This window comes from Clytia hemisphaerica, unplaced genomic scaffold (assembly GCF_902728285.1).
Source record: "Clytia hemisphaerica strain Z4C2 unplaced genomic scaffold, Clytia hemisphaerica genome assembly, whole genome shotgun sequence".
Taxonomy (NCBI): domain Eukaryota; kingdom Metazoa; phylum Cnidaria; class Hydrozoa; order Leptothecata; family Clytiidae; genus Clytia; species Clytia hemisphaerica.
The window spans coordinates 926,957-947,191 of NW_027104591.1; the positions used below are offsets into that span (position 1 = coordinate 926,957).

At 35.2% G+C, this 20,235-nt stretch overlaps 3 protein-coding genes across 3 annotated transcripts; 2 read left to right on the forward strand and 1 right to left on the reverse strand.

Moving 5' to 3' along the window:
• Nucleotides 1-1,567: 1,567 nt before the first annotated feature.
• On the forward strand, nt 1,568-10,406 carry LOC136823627 (putative lysozyme-like protein). Its single transcript, XM_067079804.1, has 13 exons — nt 1,568-1,687; nt 2,327-2,527; nt 2,862-3,023; nt 3,243-3,408; nt 3,865-4,007; nt 4,384-4,641; nt 4,820-5,085; nt 5,309-5,501; nt 6,028-6,157; nt 6,547-6,734; nt 8,154-8,753; nt 9,382-9,421; nt 9,833-10,406. The coding sequence occupies exons 1-13, from the start codon at nt 1,633-1,635 to the stop codon at nt 9,858-9,860; spliced, it is 2,430 nt and encodes an 809-aa protein (XP_066935905.1). The 5' UTR covers nt 1,568-1,632; the 3' UTR covers nt 9,861-10,406.
• Nucleotides 10,407-10,664: 258 nt separating this feature from the next.
• On the forward strand, nt 10,665-11,998 carry LOC136823656 (DNA damage-regulated autophagy modulator protein 1-like). Its single transcript, XM_067079830.1, has one exon. It carries the CDS (start codon nt 11,025-11,027, stop codon nt 11,859-11,861), a length of 837 nt encoding a protein of 278 aa, XP_066935931.1. The 5' UTR covers nt 10,665-11,024; the 3' UTR covers nt 11,862-11,998.
• A 3,532-nt stretch (nt 11,999-15,530) lies between these two features.
• LOC136823724 (ras-related protein Rab-5B-like) lies at nt 15,531-19,264 on the reverse strand. Its single transcript, XM_067079896.1, has 6 exons — nt 19,111-19,264; nt 18,531-18,614; nt 17,905-18,056; nt 17,170-17,292; nt 16,674-16,767; nt 15,531-16,506 (listed from the first exon to the last, which is right to left on the reverse strand). Exons 1-6 carry the CDS (start codon nt 19,190-19,192, stop codon nt 16,391-16,393), a joined length of 651 nt encoding a protein of 216 aa, XP_066935997.1. The 5' UTR covers nt 19,193-19,264; the 3' UTR covers nt 15,531-16,390.
• Nucleotides 19,265-20,235: the final 971 nt, after the last annotated feature.

Genomic DNA, 20,235 nt, shown 5'->3' on the forward strand with positions numbered 1-20,235 from the left:
ATATTTTTGAGAGGGAGGACGCGGATTAGGCCCGGGAAAACTTTTTGTGACCAAAATAGTGACGCCATAGGCAAAGCTGCAAAGGAAAATAAGGGGTAGAGAAATAGCTGATTTTTAAAAGTCAAAATAAACGAAGATGATTGGTGTCATCTGAAAGAGCATGAAATTCTGAGCAAAAAATGTGTTACAACAACTCTCTGACTCTCTCCCCTTATTTTCCTTTGCAGCTTTACCCATGGCGTCACTATTTTGGTTAACAAAAAGTTTTCCCGGGCCTAATCCGCGTCCTCCCTCTCAAAAATATCTTTTAATATACTGTTTTTTCAGATGGACTAAAAATGGTTAGGTCGTAGAAAAGATGTCACGCAACCCCAGGCTTGGCGCCCTACTAAAACTACAACTTTCTGAAATATTATTTTTGGACCAAATTGCTAATTCTGTATAAGTATAAGTCTCTTACTTGTAAGTATAAGTACTTACTCTCAGATAAAAGGTATTAGGAAGTTTTTGTTAAATCAAAATCAAACATAGCTGTAAGGTATTATAATGTTTTTATCACTCATACATGGATACACGTTTTTTTTATTAGAACCCAGTTTATAAGAACATTGAGGCTGAAATTCGTCGAAAAAATAAGAACATCTTAAGAACGTGCCCAGCCTCAGTTTAGAAAAAAATGACAAGAAACTACAATTTTTCCTCTTTTTAAGCAGTTTTAACCGAACTTTGGGATATATTTTCTAAAATCAAGAGTCAAAAATTTTTCAAATTTTACCAATTCTAAGTGCTCTTTATTTTGCATGATATTGTCGATTTAGAGTAGTCTGAAAAATTAAGAACCCATTTAAGAACATTTTAGGCTGAAAATTGCTAAAAAAATAAGCACATCCAGGCTCAGCCAAGTTTTAGGTGTTCTAATAAAAAAGAACGTGTAATGGGCAACAAAACTGAAAGGTCCGATTTCTAATGTGAGCTACGAAAAAGTGGGAACAGCCTTGTATTAGAAAATCCCCCCTCCCCCCCCCCCCCGGTGTAAAATTAATATGATGTCTGACCTTCTGTCTATGATGAATCAAACTTGGATTTGCAATAACACAGTACAGTATACATTCATACATTGTGATACTCAGGTCAGTTATGAGGTGCATTATAGTGACTTTCAAGAATACTCTTTATATTTAGTCGCGGGCGGGAAATTTCCTATTCTATGAAATTTGAATGTTACTCTTTTTCGATCATGCCGAATATTTCTTTATTTCATTTCACGCTTGGCTAGTTATCAAGCAAAGCTCATTCTTTCAACTCGAGGTGTATCTTCTGCAACTGGAAAGGGCTTTTTCTTAGCCTCCCAGTTTTCTGAGTGATTTTTCTAATAGCTTACAGTATTTTAATTGGATGTCATTTATATTAATTACATGTGTCTGATAAAAGTGGAACAATAATCCTTATAATTTATGTATGTGACTTGGGGCTTGGGGACAGTATTAAAATTATTATTATACAGGGTTAATTTTTACTTTTTTTGCTTTTTTCCAGGCACACTGTATTTTCTGCTTTGTTTTTAAACAGGTGTATTAATACGAAAACAAAGTATAAATGTTGTATAGGTAGAATGAAGGAAATTGAAAGAAAATGAAGAATCGGCTCACAATAATTCTTATTTCTTTGCTTCTCTTGGTGGCTTGTTGTAAGTATCAAAAATCCTCTCTATGCTTCTTATTAACTAATTGGAATTCTTTAATTTAAATGTATTGATTATTGATCGAATAGCAAATATTGTCTGGAAAAGCAATCAAAATCACGTGCATGATTAAAGCCTATAATGACTTCCCAAATTTATTCACCAAAACTGGACAAAACGCCCTTAAATTTTAAATCAACGCAACTCGTAGGATTTTTATTCACTCGATAATACTTTAACGCTTGTTTTAAATTCAAAATACACCGCCGGAATTTTTTTAATTATTTCTGAATCATAATTATCAGAGAGTTGAATTCAGGGGGACAATGGCACTCCCTTTAATCACATAATATCTGAACCATAAGGTCGTATATGATAGGTTTCTCAAGATGCCCAGCCCCACTGGAAAATTAGGTAAAAACCTCATCCCGGTAAGAAAATACCCTGGAATTTCAGCCCCATTCGAAATTCATTGTTTAGAAATTGCACTCCAAAACCATCCCAACTGGATTTTTAACCTTGGAACAATAGAATTTTTATCCCCATTGAGATTTCAATCGAAATTTTTATCCCCGCTATAGAAAAAAGTTTTACCGGGGTTGTGAGACAGGGGTGTTCAAGATTATGAGTGAATTCTTTCTTTAGCTGTTCACGGGACGAAACATGAACCAAAGAGGCTTGTAAAAAAGCAGTTTGTTAATTATGGTGGTAACGAGTCGCCGTACATGACTGAGGAGGCTCCCTCCAACTTTGAGGATGGAAGCCTCCCTGCTGGTGCAGAGCAAGCAAGCACAAGAGATAGTGAAGCAAGCTTAGGTGGACTTGGCGGTAATGAACAACCCATCGGTATGAAATCTTTTTTGTTTTCATAAGATTCATGTTTACCATGTACCCAGTGTAATGAAATGCCGTGTGCAAATTTATACGTTTATAATCTTCAACCTATCATGATTGTTTTTAGTATCTCGTTGAGGTTCTACATAGATGATACAGTTCCTGGTTAGTATGAGTTTCAAAACGTATGATTAGTACGCTGTGACAACAAAACCCAATTCTATTCAAGGCGCATTCAGCGGGAACGAAAGGAAAAGCTAAACTTTAATGTTCACAGTAGACTCTGATTTTCTTATGAGAAATGATATTGAAAAGACAAAAAAAAATCAACTTAAAACCATTTTAGGCCAAAGTGAAAATGAAGAACTTGCAACGATCATGAACGCAGGTGGCAAACAAGGAAATACTGAGGAGAATGGTGGCGCTGTGTTGAATGAAGCAGGTCTGGCTAATGAAGGTGTTCAAAGCGATGCAAGGTCTGCCACCGATGGCCAGAGTAACAGTCAAGGTAGTTAGAGAATTATTCTTCCATCACTGTCAATGGAGAAAAATATATGATTTGTCACATATAATCAAACAGGAAACTTTTCCGGATACAGTACAGTAAAGGCTAAAAGAAGAAGAAGATGAAAAAATTTCATATAGTAACCATACAAAGTCACTTGTTATAATTTTGAGCATTTTAAACAACATTTTCAAGTTAATCATTTCAATCTGACTATTTTAGACAGTGGTCTTTCCAACACCATATCATCTTTGATCAACCAAGATACTTCAAGCCTTGAAGATGGTGATGCTGGAGCTCAAGGAGGACAAAGTGAAGGAGTTCAATTAAGTTCACAACAACCAAATGCGGAGGGTGAAAATGGTGGTGGTTTACCATCAATGAATGGGTAAGTTGTGGTATTTCACGCATCGAAAACCATATATGATTCCAGTCAGATTATAATTCTAATCTTACACTGTAATAAAGAGGTCTAGTAGGCTGCTTGCATCCACTAACGGATTCGTGCTTCTTATACTACCTGCGTTTTTGTAGGTCTGTGATTCAGACTAGAGGATTGGCGGGTGTTCCAAGTTTCAAGAGTGGGCAGCGCACTATCTCAAGTATTTTTGAGTAGAACCAATCTCGTTCCCAGCGTTTCGTCAGTTTTTCTAGGAATGCTTACTTATGTAAACAAGTCTTGGATACACACACAGGTAGTATGAGGTTGTCATATAACAAAATCTTTCATGAATTTTGCCCTTTACCTATGTAACACCAATCTAACATTAAATGAACGTTGACAGCGTTCTCTGTTGCCTTGGTAATGCGCACACTGAAATAACAATACGATCTACTTCATCAGATTCACAGGAAGTTTTAATTCAGATCCATCAGACCTTGGTGGTGGTGTTGGCGGGAGTGAAAGTGCGCCAATGGCTGATGGCGGTGGTAATGGTGGGGCTGGCGGCGAAGATATCCTGTCTGCCTTTAATGAAGACCCTCTAGGTAAGAAACATAAAATTTTCCTTCACTTGTTGGTTTCCAAGATCTCCTAATAGTCCTTGCAAATAACATATTAGCGAGTTTTTGTATCTGAGTTTTCTGCGACGGAGACGGTTAGCTTCTAATCTGCCTAGACCCTGTTCAACTGAGGACGACGGTAAACAAGCACTTTTGTCGTCCTCGATTTTGCGGGTTACAACTGTGTACTATTCAAAATTGCTTCAGTTAAGCCACCGTTCTCAAAAGTCCACTACATAAGCTCGCTATTACGAAAGCGCCGTATGACGAAAGGTTAACTGTAAGAAACAATTCTTTATGGCAATTTGGTCGTGAACATGATTTCTAATCTTTTTGAACATTAACTTTCTATCTCGGATAGGTAAAAAGTTCGAAAGCAGTGTCAATCTTGGTGATAGTACATCCTCATCCTTTGCATCACAACCGGATTTCTCTTCCATGGATGCTTTCAAAGGAGGGAATTCGGACATTGATAAATTACTTAACAGTGGTTACACGATGGGGGATTCTTCTGCAGGGGATGCAGGCTCTAGAACTAAGGCTCAAGAACAACAAGGGAAACATCAAACTGGCGGAGATACTAAAGAGGATATTGGATCTAAGCTGGAAGGCGTTCAAGGTTTGTCTCTTCAATGCTCCGTATTAGGAAGTTTTTGTTTTTGGGTCCCATATTAATTTATTCTTCGGTTATGTTGTCCGACATCGATTTATATTACAAACTGATAAACTAAAAGTTTCACACTTTTCCGTCACATTGCGAAACCTTTTCCACTTATTTTTTCTTTACTTACTCATAGATTTGTTATCAAAAGAGTTGAGTCAACTGGATACAGCTGATGAAAAGCTTGAAAAGATGTTAGAGGGCGGAATCGATTCCGACTCATCATCCTTTACAATGGGTGGAAACGGAATGGGCGGAAATGGAAATGCAGTGGGCGGAGGTGGGAATGATATGATGGGCAATGCAATGCAAATGGATGGAATGCCATCAATGGGCGTTGGTACATCTAACACTGGTGGTATGGGCGGCCAGTGGAATGGCGCTGATGGGTTTGCGACACAGGTAGATTTCAAAACATTAACCCTCGTTGGGTCATGGTTAACCTTGTTGGATGTCTAGAGATATTAATGTTTCGTTCAGTATTTGAAACTTTTATATGAATGGTTCGGTCCGATCTAATTAAGAGCTCTCTAATTAAGGCTCATTTCATCATGCTCAAATTGAAACTATAACGCGTGAACGCGTGAACTTAGTCTCAACTTTGGTTCCTTTTTTTTCATTCTAGACGAACAACCAGATGGCCAACCAGTATCCTGATTCACCACAACAATTGACCAATCTGAACGACGCCCTGGGTGGTCAAACACAAACAGCCAATCAGCAACCTACTGGATCAGCTTTGTCTCAAACACCTCAACAAGACTCGCTACCCCAAATTCAACATACAGTTGTACATCAGCATGCTTCTGATAAGCAAGGTATGAAACGTTGTCCTAAAAATAACCCAAAAAGGAATTTCAACAGCAAAGTTAACTAAAATTCACCGTTTCTTAAAATGTACCCAAAGAAATATCTTTGGCGACCAATGGGGTTGTGCCACAGAGCATTCAAAAATTTTTAAAAAATTAACAAAATTCCATCCACGATCAGTCTATCTATTTATTTAGGTATTTGAAGTCTGTCTCAAAAAAGTTGACACTTTAGTCTTCTAACAATTTCTCCGTAGACACGTCTATCCGCAGACACGTGTTTCGTTCTTCCCAGGACTCAACAGTGCGACTTGGTTTAGCGAGCATAGACTGCTGTTGTCACCAATTTCTCCGTACACCGCTGGAAAGCTATTTCCACCTCATGACGAAACTCCAAGTTATCTAAAGAATGTTCTGTTTTTTTCAAAAATTTGTCTAGTGAGCTACATTGGAGTTCATTCAGTAAATAGTCAGTGCCAGGTGCAGAAACTCTAGCAAATAATGGTATTTACTATTTCAATCTCCTTTCCTTTAGGTACGTCTAAGGTTGGAAGCGCTCATTTGAGTTTGGCTGCAACGAAGAATGCCCAAAAAGTTCACCAAGATCAACAGAATGACCACAATAAGAAACTAGTAATGTTGAGACAACGTCTAAAGTTACTCGAGTAAGACAACTTACCTGTTAGTTTAACATGATGATAAAAGCTCTCAAGTTTCTGATGAAAAATAGATTTTGACACTTTTATGTCAATGGTGTATTGTTGTCAGTATCAGGTGTTGACATTTAAACACGTTGTCGAAGTTGTTATTGTTAAAAAATTCGGCGCATGCACCGATCGATCAAGGTTTTGTTACATCCATGTCTCATTAATCTGATGATAACAATTTAGAAGAAGATGAAAGCTTAGAGGAAAATGAACCTATTGCAATTCTCTCATGTACATCAGTCTTTATTAAAAAAATCAAGGTTTCGTTCAAGATTGAATGAGAGTTGTCGAGTCGGCACACCAAACTAAGAATATTGCATGAAGGCTTTCTATTTTTTACCCAACAGTAAAAAGATCGTTCAACTGGAGGACGAACAAGCCAAGAAATCAACCAGCACTGCAGACGAGCATAGTCCACGAAAAGCAAGAAACAATGCCATCAAAAGTTTACTCATCAAAAACCTCAAACTAGCAGCTATGATTGCAACCAAAGAAATACAACTGGAAGAAACTAAAGCTAGATCACTTCAGTCTAGTAAGTTAATATTTTTTGTAGATTTGCGCTTGTGGGCCTTTTTGAAAGATTTCGTGTGACCATGTGCCGTCCGAGTCTTTTTTATTATACCATAGACTGGAATCGACAAATCAAGCACTGACATAAAATGTGTCCCAAAAAAAGCGGACAAATTTTTAAATAGAAGTAAAATCCTCAAAACTCATTATCTAAACCGAGCTTAGAATAATTAAGATTTATATTTTTTCGTTTTCCGCTTTTTTTGGGACACAAAGTATGTGAGCACACTAATTACTTATTACTAATCACTAAATGCGAGATTCAATCTTGGTTCTATTATACAGTATCCGATACTTCACTTGCGATTCAAGATAGCGTACCCTTTAAATCATAATAAGACTTTCGCCAATTTGATTTTACATTTACCTAACGTTGATATGTCATATTTTTCTTGATTTAGTATCGTAGTATCTGAGGGGTAATTTGGCGCTCTTGTCTTTGGGTGCACTCTTTCCTTTCGGCCTCTTTCCAGTAGGGTAGGATTCTTTGATCTGTAAAAGTATTCGAGTACAGTTACCTCTCTCTAATTCGAATTTCTATTATTCGAATCTTTCTATGATTCGATTTAAATCGTCGGTCACTTCAGCTGGAATAAAAGTGGTATAAAATGCTCTCTGTAATTCGAATCTTTCTCTAATTAGAAGAAGATTCTTTGTCCCTTGAAAATCGAATAAGAGAGAGTTCACTGTATTCTCGGATAAATTAATGCGTGTCCAAATTTTCGTTAATTTTTCGGACCCATCATCACCCCTCCTAGCATAATAACTTATACCTTTAAAGAAGCACATTACGATGTAGAACATGAAAATCGGTGTTACTTAAATTTAGGTTTTGCCAATTTTGCGAAAAACCGCAAAAACCAAAAAATGCTGACGTCAGCAAAACTTGTTTTTTAAATAACTCAAGTTTGGCTAATGGTATAAACATGAAATTTGGACCAAAGTTGCACATTATTAAAAAGATCATTTTGAAAAAAAATGTTTTTGAAATTTTGCTGATGTCTGCACTTTATTGCAAATTTTCGTATTTTGCTGATTTCTGCTGACATCAGCAAAATTTGAAAAAAATGATTATGTAAAAATGTTTTTATTACTGATATGCAACTTTGGTCCAAATTTCATGTTTATACCATTAGCCAAACTGGAGTTATTTAAAAAACAAGTTTTGCTGACGTCAGCATTTTTTGGTTTTTGCGGTTTTTCGCAAAATTGGCCAAACCTAAATTTAAGTAACACCGATTTTCATGTTCTACATCGTAATGCGCTTCTTTAAAGGTATAATTTATTATGCTAGGAGGGGTGATGATGGGTCCGAAGAATTAACGAAAATTTGGACACGCATTAATTTACCCGAGTTGGATATTAAATCATTTTTCCACAGGTGCTTCAGAACGTAAAGAAGACAGCATGAAAGTCACCGAAAACGATGTAGCCGACAGTACCATCTCAGATAATGATTTTCTCAAAGATTCGAAACCTCTTACCGAACTTAGTCGCAAAGCTGAAGAAGAAGTCAACCATTTAACTAAAAACGAAAATGCGGCATCCAAAAGCAATCTACTCAATGCTGGATTAAGCAAATTAAATAATTCAGTACCAGAGATTAAAAATTCGAACCAAACTAAAGACTTTATTTCTTCAAATTCGAAGAATACAACCACTTTCTCCTCCATTGGGGATGCTGTGGTCAAAAGCAAGGTCCATATAAATGAGACGCTAGCTATTCTAGATCAATCAGTGGGCAAGCTGTTGACATCGAAAACCAATTCCAGTACATCTAGTAATATAACTACTGATGCTAAAAAGAAATCAGAGAATGTACTCAAACATGCTGCAATGGTTTCTGGGAAAGTGTCAAATATGAGCAATTCAACAAGCGTGAAAGTCGTGGAGAATAAGAAGAAATCACCAGCAGCACTTTCTGTTGGAGATGACGGAATGGCTACATTGTTCACGGAAATGAAAGAAAAAGCTGCAACTGGTAAAAAAAATTATTTTCGATGTCTACAGGCTGGAGTTTTCAAAAGTCTTTATATACTTAATTTCTTATTTTTCATAAAAACGAACACTTTTGTTTAAAAGCAATCCTTAAATTTTAAAGATCAGACTTTTTGAAGTTTGCATTGATCACATGACCATTTGAATTCGCATTGATCACGTGACCATTTGAATTCGCATTGATCACGTGACCATTTGAATTCGCATTGATCACATGGCTGGGTAGCTCAGTCGGTAGAGCATTCACCTTACAATCTCAGGGTTGTGGGTTCGATCCCCGGTCACCGCCAACTCAGCGGATGAGTAGCTTAGATTGGGTAATCTGATCTAAGCGGTAAGTTAATGGGAGCTGAGAGTAGGTGTGGCGCTCCACCTCAGCATTCGATCTCCCAGGTCTAGCGTAAATAGAAAAGGGGATAGACTCCCTCACTCCCGGCTCCGCCGACAGCCACCAGATGAATATACTTACTTTTTACTGATCACGTGACCATTTGGAGATGAAAAACCAGAGATGGAAATTCTGTAACAACGAAGTGACATATTCTTCTGATGAATGCAGATTCAATTTATCTCTTTAGCTTCTACTCCTACCTAACTATTTTCTCTTGTAGCAAGACGAAGATCAACTTTACATAAACTTCACTCAAGAAGGTACGTCTGACCCTAAAACACATCATAATCTTCTTAGGGTAAGATTTATAAGTGTGTGATACACTTCCGACTATTCTCTCCATTAGATGGAATAGAGACTCAGCTAGGGGCAGCTAGGCAAAATGACGACAGCATCAGCGGTAGGGTGTGTTTTCAAGATAGTCAAAAAGCACTTAATGTCAGCGAAAAGTTAAAAAAAATTCATTGTAAGGTTACAAATCTTAACGATTTTTTTTTCTACTAAAGAGTGCAATTTTGAAAGCCTATATCTCAGTCGTGCATGCTGTCGAGCTGCAAACCTATTGTCTGCGGATGAAAAACATTGTTGTAGACTAATCAGAGCTTGGGTATTCTTCATGCCATCAAAGTGATGTCGATAAATGTTGACGATGATACCATTTTTATTTTTAGATTCTCGAAGAAGATCGCCAGAGATTAAAATACTGTATTACGTCTCTCTATATAATGACGTCGCACGTCTAAACCACTTCGTGACGAACTTTCTGCTGACATATATATTGCATTAATTACTTAGCATCGATAATGGCTTTCTATTGATTAAATTACTTATTATGACAATGGGTCAAAGGAGTAATTGAATGGATTAATTAATGGGGAATGATTAATGATGGCTCAGCGGAAACCATTTGCTGTAAAATGCTACTCTTTGATATGGTTAGCACGCAAGAAGCGAAAAGCATTGTGGGAAAGCAATAGAAGTATTACTTGAATATTTCAATTTTAGTTATGGATTACTTTAGCAGGTATAGAATTGATAATGTTAAGAACATTCAAAGACTTCAAAAATTCTGGATATTCTTATAAAGAAAACAGGGTAGACTGGACAGATAGACTAATATTTTTTATAATTTTTTGGTTATTACGTTTTAATTATTTTAGATGAAATTTTAATCACTTTGTAAATTTTACAGATTTTTTTAATGCACACTATAGAAAATATACCATAAATTGATAAATGCCCTCGAAAAGTTGAGTTTAATAGCCCTTGTAACGCCTTGCTTCTTGTTAATTGAGGATAATTTGAATACTTTTGCTGATGCAGGGGTATTTGAAATAGAAGCGTTTTTTATTTTGTTTACAGTGTGTCGGAAAAATTCGTGATCTTATAATGCCAAGTGGTGAATCTTTACTCCAAGGATCAGAGGAAAACCTAAAGATGCTTTTCTATAATTGCAAAAACAAACTTTGGGTGTTCCTCTGTGGTTGAGAAATCATTAACAAAAATCTGCTCTCTTTAGCAAGTAAACATAATATGCAAATATACAAAATACGAAACCATTTAAAAAGTTTTTGAAAGAAGTTTTGGTTGGTAAAAAATAAACAAGTCGAATCTCGAAAAAATCAAACAAGAAGGAGATCGTGTTATGTTGGTACATTGATAGCTTTTTAGAGGAGAGGACGAAATGTTATAACATGGATTTGTTTCAAGAAGAAAAATACATGAGTGATTTGAACAGGACGAAGTTGTAGACGCTGATTCAAGGACAAACAACTGGAAAGTTTTCTACACGCGACCTGACACTGAAAAATTGGCACATACAACATTAAAATTTCAAACGATCGGAAAAAGGAAATTAAAAAGATGTCAAATCATGTCAGCAGAGATATCAATCAAACCGAACCCTCCTTGATACGATATAGACGAATCATAATGGCTTTACCTTTGGTTACAGTTTCAATATCAGTTATAACTGTTATAGTTGCCTACATCGTAGCGACTTACGAACGAGAAGTTGAAAATCCTGGTCGGAACTGTACTCTACATACGAACTTCCCACCTTACATATCTGATGTTGGCGACTGTAAACCACAAAGCAGTTATTTTACATTCGGTATGATTCTAAGTGGATGTGTCAGTTTGTTGATTTTCATCATCCGGTATCTACAAGTCCGCAATTTCTACGTCGATCGAGATTGTGCAAACCTTGCCTCGATTATCACAGCATTTATACTAATTACTGGTAAATTTATGGCAATTTCATTCCAACTATCGAGTCATAAACCGATTCATTTTTTCGGGGCGACCGGATACTTTTTCGGAACATTTGTTTACTGTTGTCTTCAAGCCCGCATATCTTATAAAGACCACAATGGACTTTTTATCTTTCGTCTTATATGCAGTTTTGGACTTTTTATCACTGGTTTTCTCTTTGCTGTTTTCATTATACCATCTGTAGAAATGCGATATTTAGAGTACAATGTTGCGCAGGTTTCCGAATGGACTTTTGCTATTCTTAAGATGCTTTTCATGTTAACTTTTTGGATTGATTTTCGTGATATTGTTCCTGTCCTTGATGCTAAACACGTGAAAGAAAAATCGTACGAGAGCCTGGACCCTCGTTCCTATGACAACGTCAGTATTGATGAAACCTTAAACTTGAACTCAAAACCAATGGTTTACAACAGTACTGCAGTCTGATTACAAAAACATACTTGACATTTTATCTACTTTTTCTTTATGACATATCATAGTTGCGGTTATCTTATACAGATACAGTTATTTGCAACAAAATAATAATGCCGTTACCTGCCCCAACTTGGGAAAAGCCTCCTTGAGTTATGAAATTTTCCTTCAGTGTGTGTGTTTTGTAGTTTATTTCCTTTATTTGACAACTTTCCAAGTGGGGGTATTGACGAATTGACACATTTGACTAGATTTCCAGATTTCAATTTTGACTTTTTTTTCTGATTTTCTATGTTTATGATTTATATCTGTATGTAAAATATTTTATTAAAAAAAAGACACAGGCTTCACAATTTTTAGACTATACTATACTAGACGTCACCCGCATTTACGCAAATAACGAGATGAAAATCCCGGATTTTGGTGAGGTGTTTCCTACAAAATTTTCAAATACCCGGAAATTCCAATATTTGGATGATTTTAACAAATTCACTTACTAAAGTACAAACTCTTTCTATTCAAGAATAGTGTCAAAAAAATGGTGAAAATAAAAACACTTTTAGGCTTTCAAATAAAACTCTAGACTAGTAAACTAGTCGTTGAAAACAGACCCATACACAAAAAATCAAGCTCCAAATAAAAAGAATCGAAGGGGTGAAGTTGCGTCTCTTTTCTGAATTTCAACGACTAGAAGCTTCTTCCCTCCAAAAACGTTGTTTAATTTTACAACTTTTTTTAGGTTTTTGAGAATCCAGCCAACTTTTTTGACTAAATGATATTTCATAGTAACATTGAACATGGGAATATATAAATAAATGAGTATTTCCAAAAACACAATAAACAGAAAAAAAAATAAATGCAATCCCGCACGGGTCAGACATACAGAAATCTGTATGTCTCTCCTTACGATTTTAGGTGAAGAAAAAAAGGCGTTGGAAGTAGCTTCTAGTCGGTTATTTTCCTTTTCTCTCACGCGCGCTGAATATTTAATTAGCGTTTACATTATTTGATTGACAGTTTTATTATAAGGCAATAAATAATAACCGATTAGTTTACTAGTCTAATAAAACTCAAGTTAGGAATATTCGAAATTTTTCGACGTAAAAAAAAAAAAGAAATGGGCCCATAAGTCAGATCTCACCCTATAACCTGGTGAAAAATATCTTACCATGGAGGTAATAAAAATATAGATGGAGAGTCAATGCCTTTTGTTCTATTCTGATTTATCATCGGAAGCAAACAGCTGTTTGGTTGCTTTGGGAATAAGATGATTAATATACCAATAGCGTTCAGTTTGAGGTCGTTGTTGTTATTTTCTGCCCGTGCAGTTTGATTATTAGCCCGAGAGTGCCATTTGGGCCCGACGCTAAGCGGGGGGCGCAAATGGCACTAGAGGGCTAATAATCAAACTGCAAGGGCAGAATTAATTACAACTACGAACGAAAGCTTAACGCTATTACTATTATTATCCATATCGTAAATTCAAACAACATTTTTTTCTAGCGTCAGCCAAGTCTTTTCGCTTCAATGCAGTGACTTCAACAAGTTTTGAGTACCCTTGCGAGCGGGCCGCAAATGACCAAAAAGTATTTTTTTCTGACGTCGGTTTAGTCTCACCGCTTCAATGCAACGACTTCAATAAAGTTCCGAGCGGGCCGCAAATGACGTTATCGCCCAGGGCGGTTAATGATATTTCAGCCCTCTGAAGCACGACGCCTTAGTTTTCTCAGCGCGGGTATGACTATTTGAGTTATAGAACCTTTCAATACCGCCCGCCGCTCGAATCTTTAATGGCTTACTTAATGACCGCTATATGGATAATAATTTTGGGTATACTTGTGGGAATATTTAAGATGAATGAAAAGACATTACATTTTTAACAAGTATCTTGAAATATAATAGCCTTGTCATGAAAAATTGAAAAAAACTTCACATAATAAGCACAATACTCCAAACTTCTAGGGGAAGCTGCCCATAAAGCCATCGATAGATTTAAAAAAGACTTACGTGTTACGATTAGGAACCTTGTATCGATCATTTTGTCAGAGTATGAAAACCGCTGCCTACTTAGACGTGAAGATTTTAAGATAACAAACTTCCAATGATAATGTTATGCAACTCTCAATGTTAACAAAATGCCAGCCCAAAAATGTGTCCTTTTGAAAATAATATACTCTGTTAGTGTTACATCAGTTGAAACTATTTCGAATCGCATTTTAACAAGGATTTTCGGCAAAATTAAGTTTTTCAAAATCAACCAAATAGTCTCGTTCTGTTCTTATAAAGTTATAAATTGATGTTTTTTTCTTCCAATGATGGTACATCAAAGAAAAGCCGCTTTGAATAGATTTATAAAAGATTTCAACGACCATTTAGATCATTACCGAGACGTTTTCTCTCAATCTATATCTTTATTACCTCCATGATCTTACGAAAGAAATGGTGGACTGTCATCCCTCTAACAACTAAAAATTTAGGATTGAAAATCAAGAAAATGACACAATAATAAATAGAAGAAAATTGACGATTTTATTGATTTTCTCTTAAATTACAATTGATTCACGGCACAAAAAAAACATAATATTTGAAAAGGTTAAAAAATAATTGCCACCCTATAAAAAAGGATCTTTCTATCTCTTTGTGCAAAAGTTTGAATCCCACTTGAATTCTGTTGGAAGGCTTATTATATTGACAGGCATATAAAAATCACTCTCGAATATCAATGTCAAAATCAAAAGTTTGTGCATATTATCGCAGGGGGGGGGGTCGGTAGTAAAATCTCAGACATAATGACGTTTACTACGGTGGTGGTGTGACGAAAAATTGAAAAAGACTTTTACTACCCAGGGTAGTTAAATACTAAAATGGGTGGTATCTATGTGTTAAATGTTGAAAAAAAATAACTACCTGGGTAGTTAAAACTGGTAAAATTAGCAAATTTTTGCTAATTTTGTAATTCTTTTAATTTTTTAGATGACTTTTATGAAAAAATCTGAAAATTTTTATAATTTGAAAAAATTTTCTGTTGGAAAGTTGTTTGCTGTAAACAAAAAATTCTCGAATTTTTTGTCAATATAAAAAACATTTGAATTCTAAGGGCAAAACATTAATTTTTGCACTAAGTGAAAAATGTGTCACAGAAATAATCATTTTTTAGCTTTTTTTGTAAAATCATTCTGAAAAGCAACCAAAAAATTGGTGGTCTCTATGACAAATTGTCCCAAAAACTTTTACTACCAGGGTAGTAAAATACCTCTTCCAAGAGTCTGGGTGGTGGTTTGTAAAAATTCGTAAAAATCCTTTTACTACTCATATATGTCTGAGATTTTACTACCGACCCCCCCCTGATTATCGTCCCCAGATATTCTAAATCTATAGGTCCACATGCGTGTAAGTAGAATTAAAAGTTAAGGTCTAAATCACAGTTAGCCATCAACATGGCCTTAAGCTACAACTTTTATATTTCCTTTATCCTAATAGCGCTAAACTAAGCAGTGCAGAATCAGAATAATTAAGAATGAAAACTAAAAGATCAATAGGCTATTTTGTTTTGTTTTATTGTCTGTAGGATTTATTGACAGTAGATTTAAGATTCTTTCATCCCTTTTTATATATCAATTATTGACTTTAATCAACTATACACAGTTTCGTTAGAATTTCAAATCGAATTAACATTCATTGATCTAATAGTTTCTAAGTTCTTTGTCATTAAAATTAGGCACAAACAAAAATAAAACAAATGTAGCTATAGAAAAAACAACAGGTAAGCAACGAAAAATAACATTTCAAAAATGGCAATATATATAAAACAACTTTTTTTATACATGTTATACTTTTGTTGTTATTTAGTTGGGGGCGTACTTAGTTAAGGGATGAATGCGCTTATGCCATTGAAGTCCTTACATGACAAGGGAGCGAGAAAACTTAATTTCTGAAAAAAAAATCTTAAAATAAAATTATGAAAACAAATTGACAAAGAAACAAAAAACAACAAAAATAATATACTAATACTAAAAGTAATATAAGTAATTTCTATGATTGTGTGGATGAAATTTTGGGAATGTTTACCAACTTTTAAATTTTTTGTCCTTTAAAAAAAGGGACTGACTCAACAAAAAAAATGGAATTGTTAGTTTTTGTATAAAAAACAATAACCTCTAAAACACTAAATACCTTTTACAAAAAAACGCATACCCTTTATGGACAAGAAACATTATCAGCGCATGTAATATCGTTTAGGGAAAAAGGCTGTTCTTGAATATAATGACTGTTAAAGTTACTAAAAATCTTGAAACATGTGTAATTGAATTGATATCTATAATGGCATTTTATCCAAGTCCGGTTTCCGATTTTTTCTGCCCTTTCTATAGTCTATCAAGAAAGCTTAAATGATAACGACCAAGTCATCGTGGTATGGTGTTGATCTTTTTTTACTCGATATTCGATCTCTTAATAATATTTATATTAATATGATACAAGAAAAATAGATTCAGCAGCAGTAGCAAAGCAGTAAAAACAAACCACAATTGTTTTCATCTCCTTTTTTACTTGCAACAACCAGACTTTTGCTGTTCCGTTTGTTCGTTTAGGGCGATACCAGGTCCTCCCGCCCGTTGGCCGCCACCACCTTGTGAATCTGTATTTTTGGGTAATTTTTTGGCTGTAGAAAAAAAAAGAAAATTAAAATAGACCATAAGGCCAAATGTCAAAGTTTAGCGGCTTACGAAAATTAAACTTGGCAATGAAATTAATCGAAGAAAGCAAATTTGAGAGTTTTCGACGTAAAAAAAGAATCTTTGAGAAAATGATTTTTTTCAATGCACATACCAATAGCTAAGAACAGATCATTGACGTTCATAGCCGTTTTTGCAGACGTTTCCATGAACAGTAGACCGTTTTCCTCTGCGTATGCTTGTGCTTCCTATAAAATAAAATAAAATTAAAACTGTCCATTAAAAAAATCAATCAATCAATCAATCAATCAATCGTTGATCAATCAATCAATCAATCGTTGATCAATCAATCAATTAATCGTTGATCAATCAATCAATCAATCAATCAATCAATCAATCGTTGATCAATCAATCAATCAATTGTTTTTCTGGTTGACAACAAAATACAGGAGAACTGAACTTGTTGTCATGAATGAAATCAATAATTATTGGAGGGTAAGCTAAATCTATTTCTAAAAGCATCATCTGATGACGAAGAGAGCAAGAAGGTATTATAAAAAAGATCATCATATTAACTTATATCATCTGATATTTCTACAAAATCAAATCCAACATCTTAAAAGTCAGCAAAAAAAATAAAGCCATCTTACATCATATTCGACCATTCTTTTATTTCCAAGATCAGCTTTATTTCCAGCCAGAGATATTACGATATTAGCACTTGCTTGCCTGTGTAATTCTTTGACCCAATTTTTCGCTCGTGTGAATGACTCCTAAGGTTGAAGAGCAGTACGTTAATGTATAATTTTGGATAGATAACTTCATTTTGAAATTTTCTTTGCTTAAAACCAATGGAAATTCAACATGAAGATGGTTTGAAGACTTGTATTGACTTGTATTTCTATTTGTACAAATTTCAAATCAAAGTATCTCAACTTTGGAAAAGAATTTGTACTAAAACTTTGGATTATATCCATTTAGGTGTTGGTCTGAAAAATGACAAAGTCAGGGCAATAGTATTCCTGAAATTATTACAGAAGGGAGGTCATTTTTACAATTTGTAGAACACTCTTAAAGGTCTTAAAGGATAAGTTTAGTGCCAGGTGGCCCAGTAAAAAGAATAAGGCTTTGATGGCTATCTTTTGAGATTGAAAATCGAAAAATTAAAATGGAAAAAGAGAGTGATGATGATCAATTTTACTACAAAATCACGTTAGACCCACCTTAAAAAATCAGTTGCCACCTAAAGATTCGAAACTGAAATCAACAAAACCTCCCCTTGTATGGGGGGGTGCATATACTACGCACATTGGACATGGTTAGCCATCAAACTCTAATAATTTTCCATGTGTTATACTTGGTATAGAAAATATAATCAAAATTACTGGATTCGTGATATCATATACGACAATTGCAGCCTGTGATCCACGATAATACATTGGCGCTAGACTGTGGTATCTTTCTTGTCCTGCTGTATCCCAAATCTCAAATTTGACGGTGGTGTCATCGAAACATACTGTCTGTGTTAAAAATGCAGCTGTAGAAAAGGAGAAAAAAATGTCATAAAAAGATGCCATGTCACATAATATAGCACAAATCTAACCATGAATTAGAGGCTAAAGCACATGCAAGCATACGTTTAAAATGGTCGACTGTAGATTAGAAAGCAAATTTTGAGTAAAATTTGCGAGTGCTGTGGGTGGCAAGAAAAAATTTTCCAAATTTTTCCAACACATAGTGGGCAAGACCCCTCTAACCCCCCTGAAAAATTCACCCCAACTACATAGGTTTACCCCCACTGGAAATTTTTCCTCAACCCAACCCCTACCTTTTTTTAAAAATCTGAAAATCCTCAACCCTCCCCCAGAATCCAGGGAGATTATGCAACATTAATCACTTTTCCTAATTTTAATATTCGATAATGTTGCATTTTTTTAAAACTATTTTATCTTTATCAGTATTGCAAAATTGGTCCTCATGGAAAAATATAGATGTGCTGTTTGTTACAAACCTCCAATTGTACTTTCTTGATATTCGTGAAACTGTCCTTTAACAAACCGTAATACTAAACTGGATTTTCCAACAGCCGATTCACCTGGTAGGTAAGAAGAGGTTAAAATTAGTCTCAAATTATAAGAGAGACAGAGTAAAATTTCCAGTTATGTTTTCAAACTGTACATTTTAAACTTATTTGTTAGAAAGCCCGTACTTCTGTTTTAATCTGGTAACATTGCATAACTTCAGTCTGTTTCAGTGACAAAGAATGGCAAAGAAATGAAATTTAGGACAAAGGGCACTTGACATTTTAAAATTTCATACAATAATTACACCAGATGCTTGCCTATGTGGGTGTGAAAAATAAGGTAATTTGGGTCACATGGATAAGACATGGGTTGACAGGTATCTTGGTGTAAAGCTGGTTTACACATCGTGATCTGCTGCGTTTAGCACAGCTCAAGTTGACAACAGCATAAACAAACATACAATGCAGGTTGTTGGCCTAACTTCAATACCTGACATGCACAAAAAATCAACTACATGGGAATCAACTGGAGAGTCCATCATCATTATGAGAGTCCAACAAGACTTACCGAGTAAAACAAGCTTAAATGGTTGTATTTTTCCTTGTGGTGCTCCTCCATTTGGGCGTTGTGGCGTCCCCTGTCTTGACATAATATATTATATATAAGAATTTTTATGTATAAGGTTTGTTATTTTCGGTTTTTGACTTATGCTTGTTTTTTTCTAAAAAGAAAAATTCATTTTAAATTTATACATATAAGCATTCTTTCAGATTCTTTTGTCTTTTAGGGAGTTCAAAGCCGAGTTTAGAAGCATTTATGCTGTCTACATATGTAATTTTCTACTACATGGTTGTTTGTGACAAAGTCAGGCTTTACATCACTGAAATAAAAAAAGATTTGTTTTCACCAAATTCATCTCAGAATTTGTGGGAAGACTGGAACCTGAAGTTTTTAAATCAAGATTTGACACGGTATTCACAAAATAAGTTGTCAAAATTTTGGCGTTGTGGCTTCATTGTCTATCACAACCAATGTTTTGAAACCAAATTATTATTAGTTTAAAAATTTCGGATCCTCAAGTTTATGTTTCATTATTGGTTAAACTCTACACGGATAACCAACATTTATTTTCTTGCTTTCTCAGCTCGGATTCCTTCCAATGCAAATGTGAAGTTCCTCAGAAATATTCCTCAGTTATTTATCTTAGGTATTTACCATCACTATTATAGTACAATTCCTAGATTATGCAAACCCAACATTAGCCTTTCGTCCATACGTCATTTTCTTGCAGCTTTTAATTCAAGTCGCTAAATTTCAACAGCAAAAATTAAAAAAAAAAATTTATCCCATGTAGCGTCAGCCTGGGTTTAGGTCCCAGGCAAAAATTTGGTCCCCCTGAGTTTTAAGTCCCCCAAAGATTTATGAATTGTTTGCGGTAAGTGTAAACCGCAGGTTACAGGTTGCAGGTTACAGGTTACAGGTCACAGGTCAGCTTCAATTACTGTAAAACATAAAGAAAATGTTTGAAAAACAGTTGTCAGGCCATTTTTCATGCCCTTTAAGCGTCCGCTTGTCGGACGCTGCCCCTCTTGGAGCTACTAAAATATTGGTAAAAAGAGCCTTTTTAGTGGAAAAACACTGGAAAAGTGCCCTTTTTGGCCACCAACGGACGCTGCCTTGCCTTTCTAAAAT

What these genes read in the sequence shown, in the direction of transcription:
- LOC136823627 (XM_067079804.1), top strand. Translation starts at nt 1,633, where the DNA reads ATGAAGAATCGGCTCACAATAATTCTTATTTCTTTGCTTCTCTTGGTG. An exon ending in CAACGTCTAAAGTTACTCGA is followed by an intron (nt 6,158 to 6,546) that starts GTAAGACAACTT and finishes TTTACCCAACAG; the next exon opens with TAAAAAGATCGTTCAACTGG. An exon ending in AGCTAGATCACTTCAGTCTA is followed by an intron (nt 6,735 to 8,153) that starts GTAAGTTAATAT and finishes ATTTTTCCACAG; the next exon opens with GTGCTTCAGAACGTAAAGAA.
- LOC136823656 (XM_067079830.1), top strand. Translation starts at nt 11,025, where the DNA reads ATGTCAAATCATGTCAGCAGAGATATCAATCAAACCGAACCCTCCTTG.
- LOC136823724 (XM_067079896.1), bottom strand. Translation starts at nt 19,192, where the DNA reads ATGTCAAGACAGGGGACGCCACAACGCCCAAATGGAGGAGCACCACAA. An exon ending in AAAGAATGGTCGAATATGAT is followed by an intron (nt 16,768 to 17,169) that starts GTAAGATGGCTT and finishes TTTATTTTATAG; the next exon opens with GAAGCACAAGCATACGCAGA. An exon ending in TGATCTGTTCTTAGCTATTG is followed by an intron (nt 16,507 to 16,673) that starts GTATGTGCATTG and finishes TTTTTTCTACAG; the next exon opens with CCAAAAAATTACCCAAAAAT.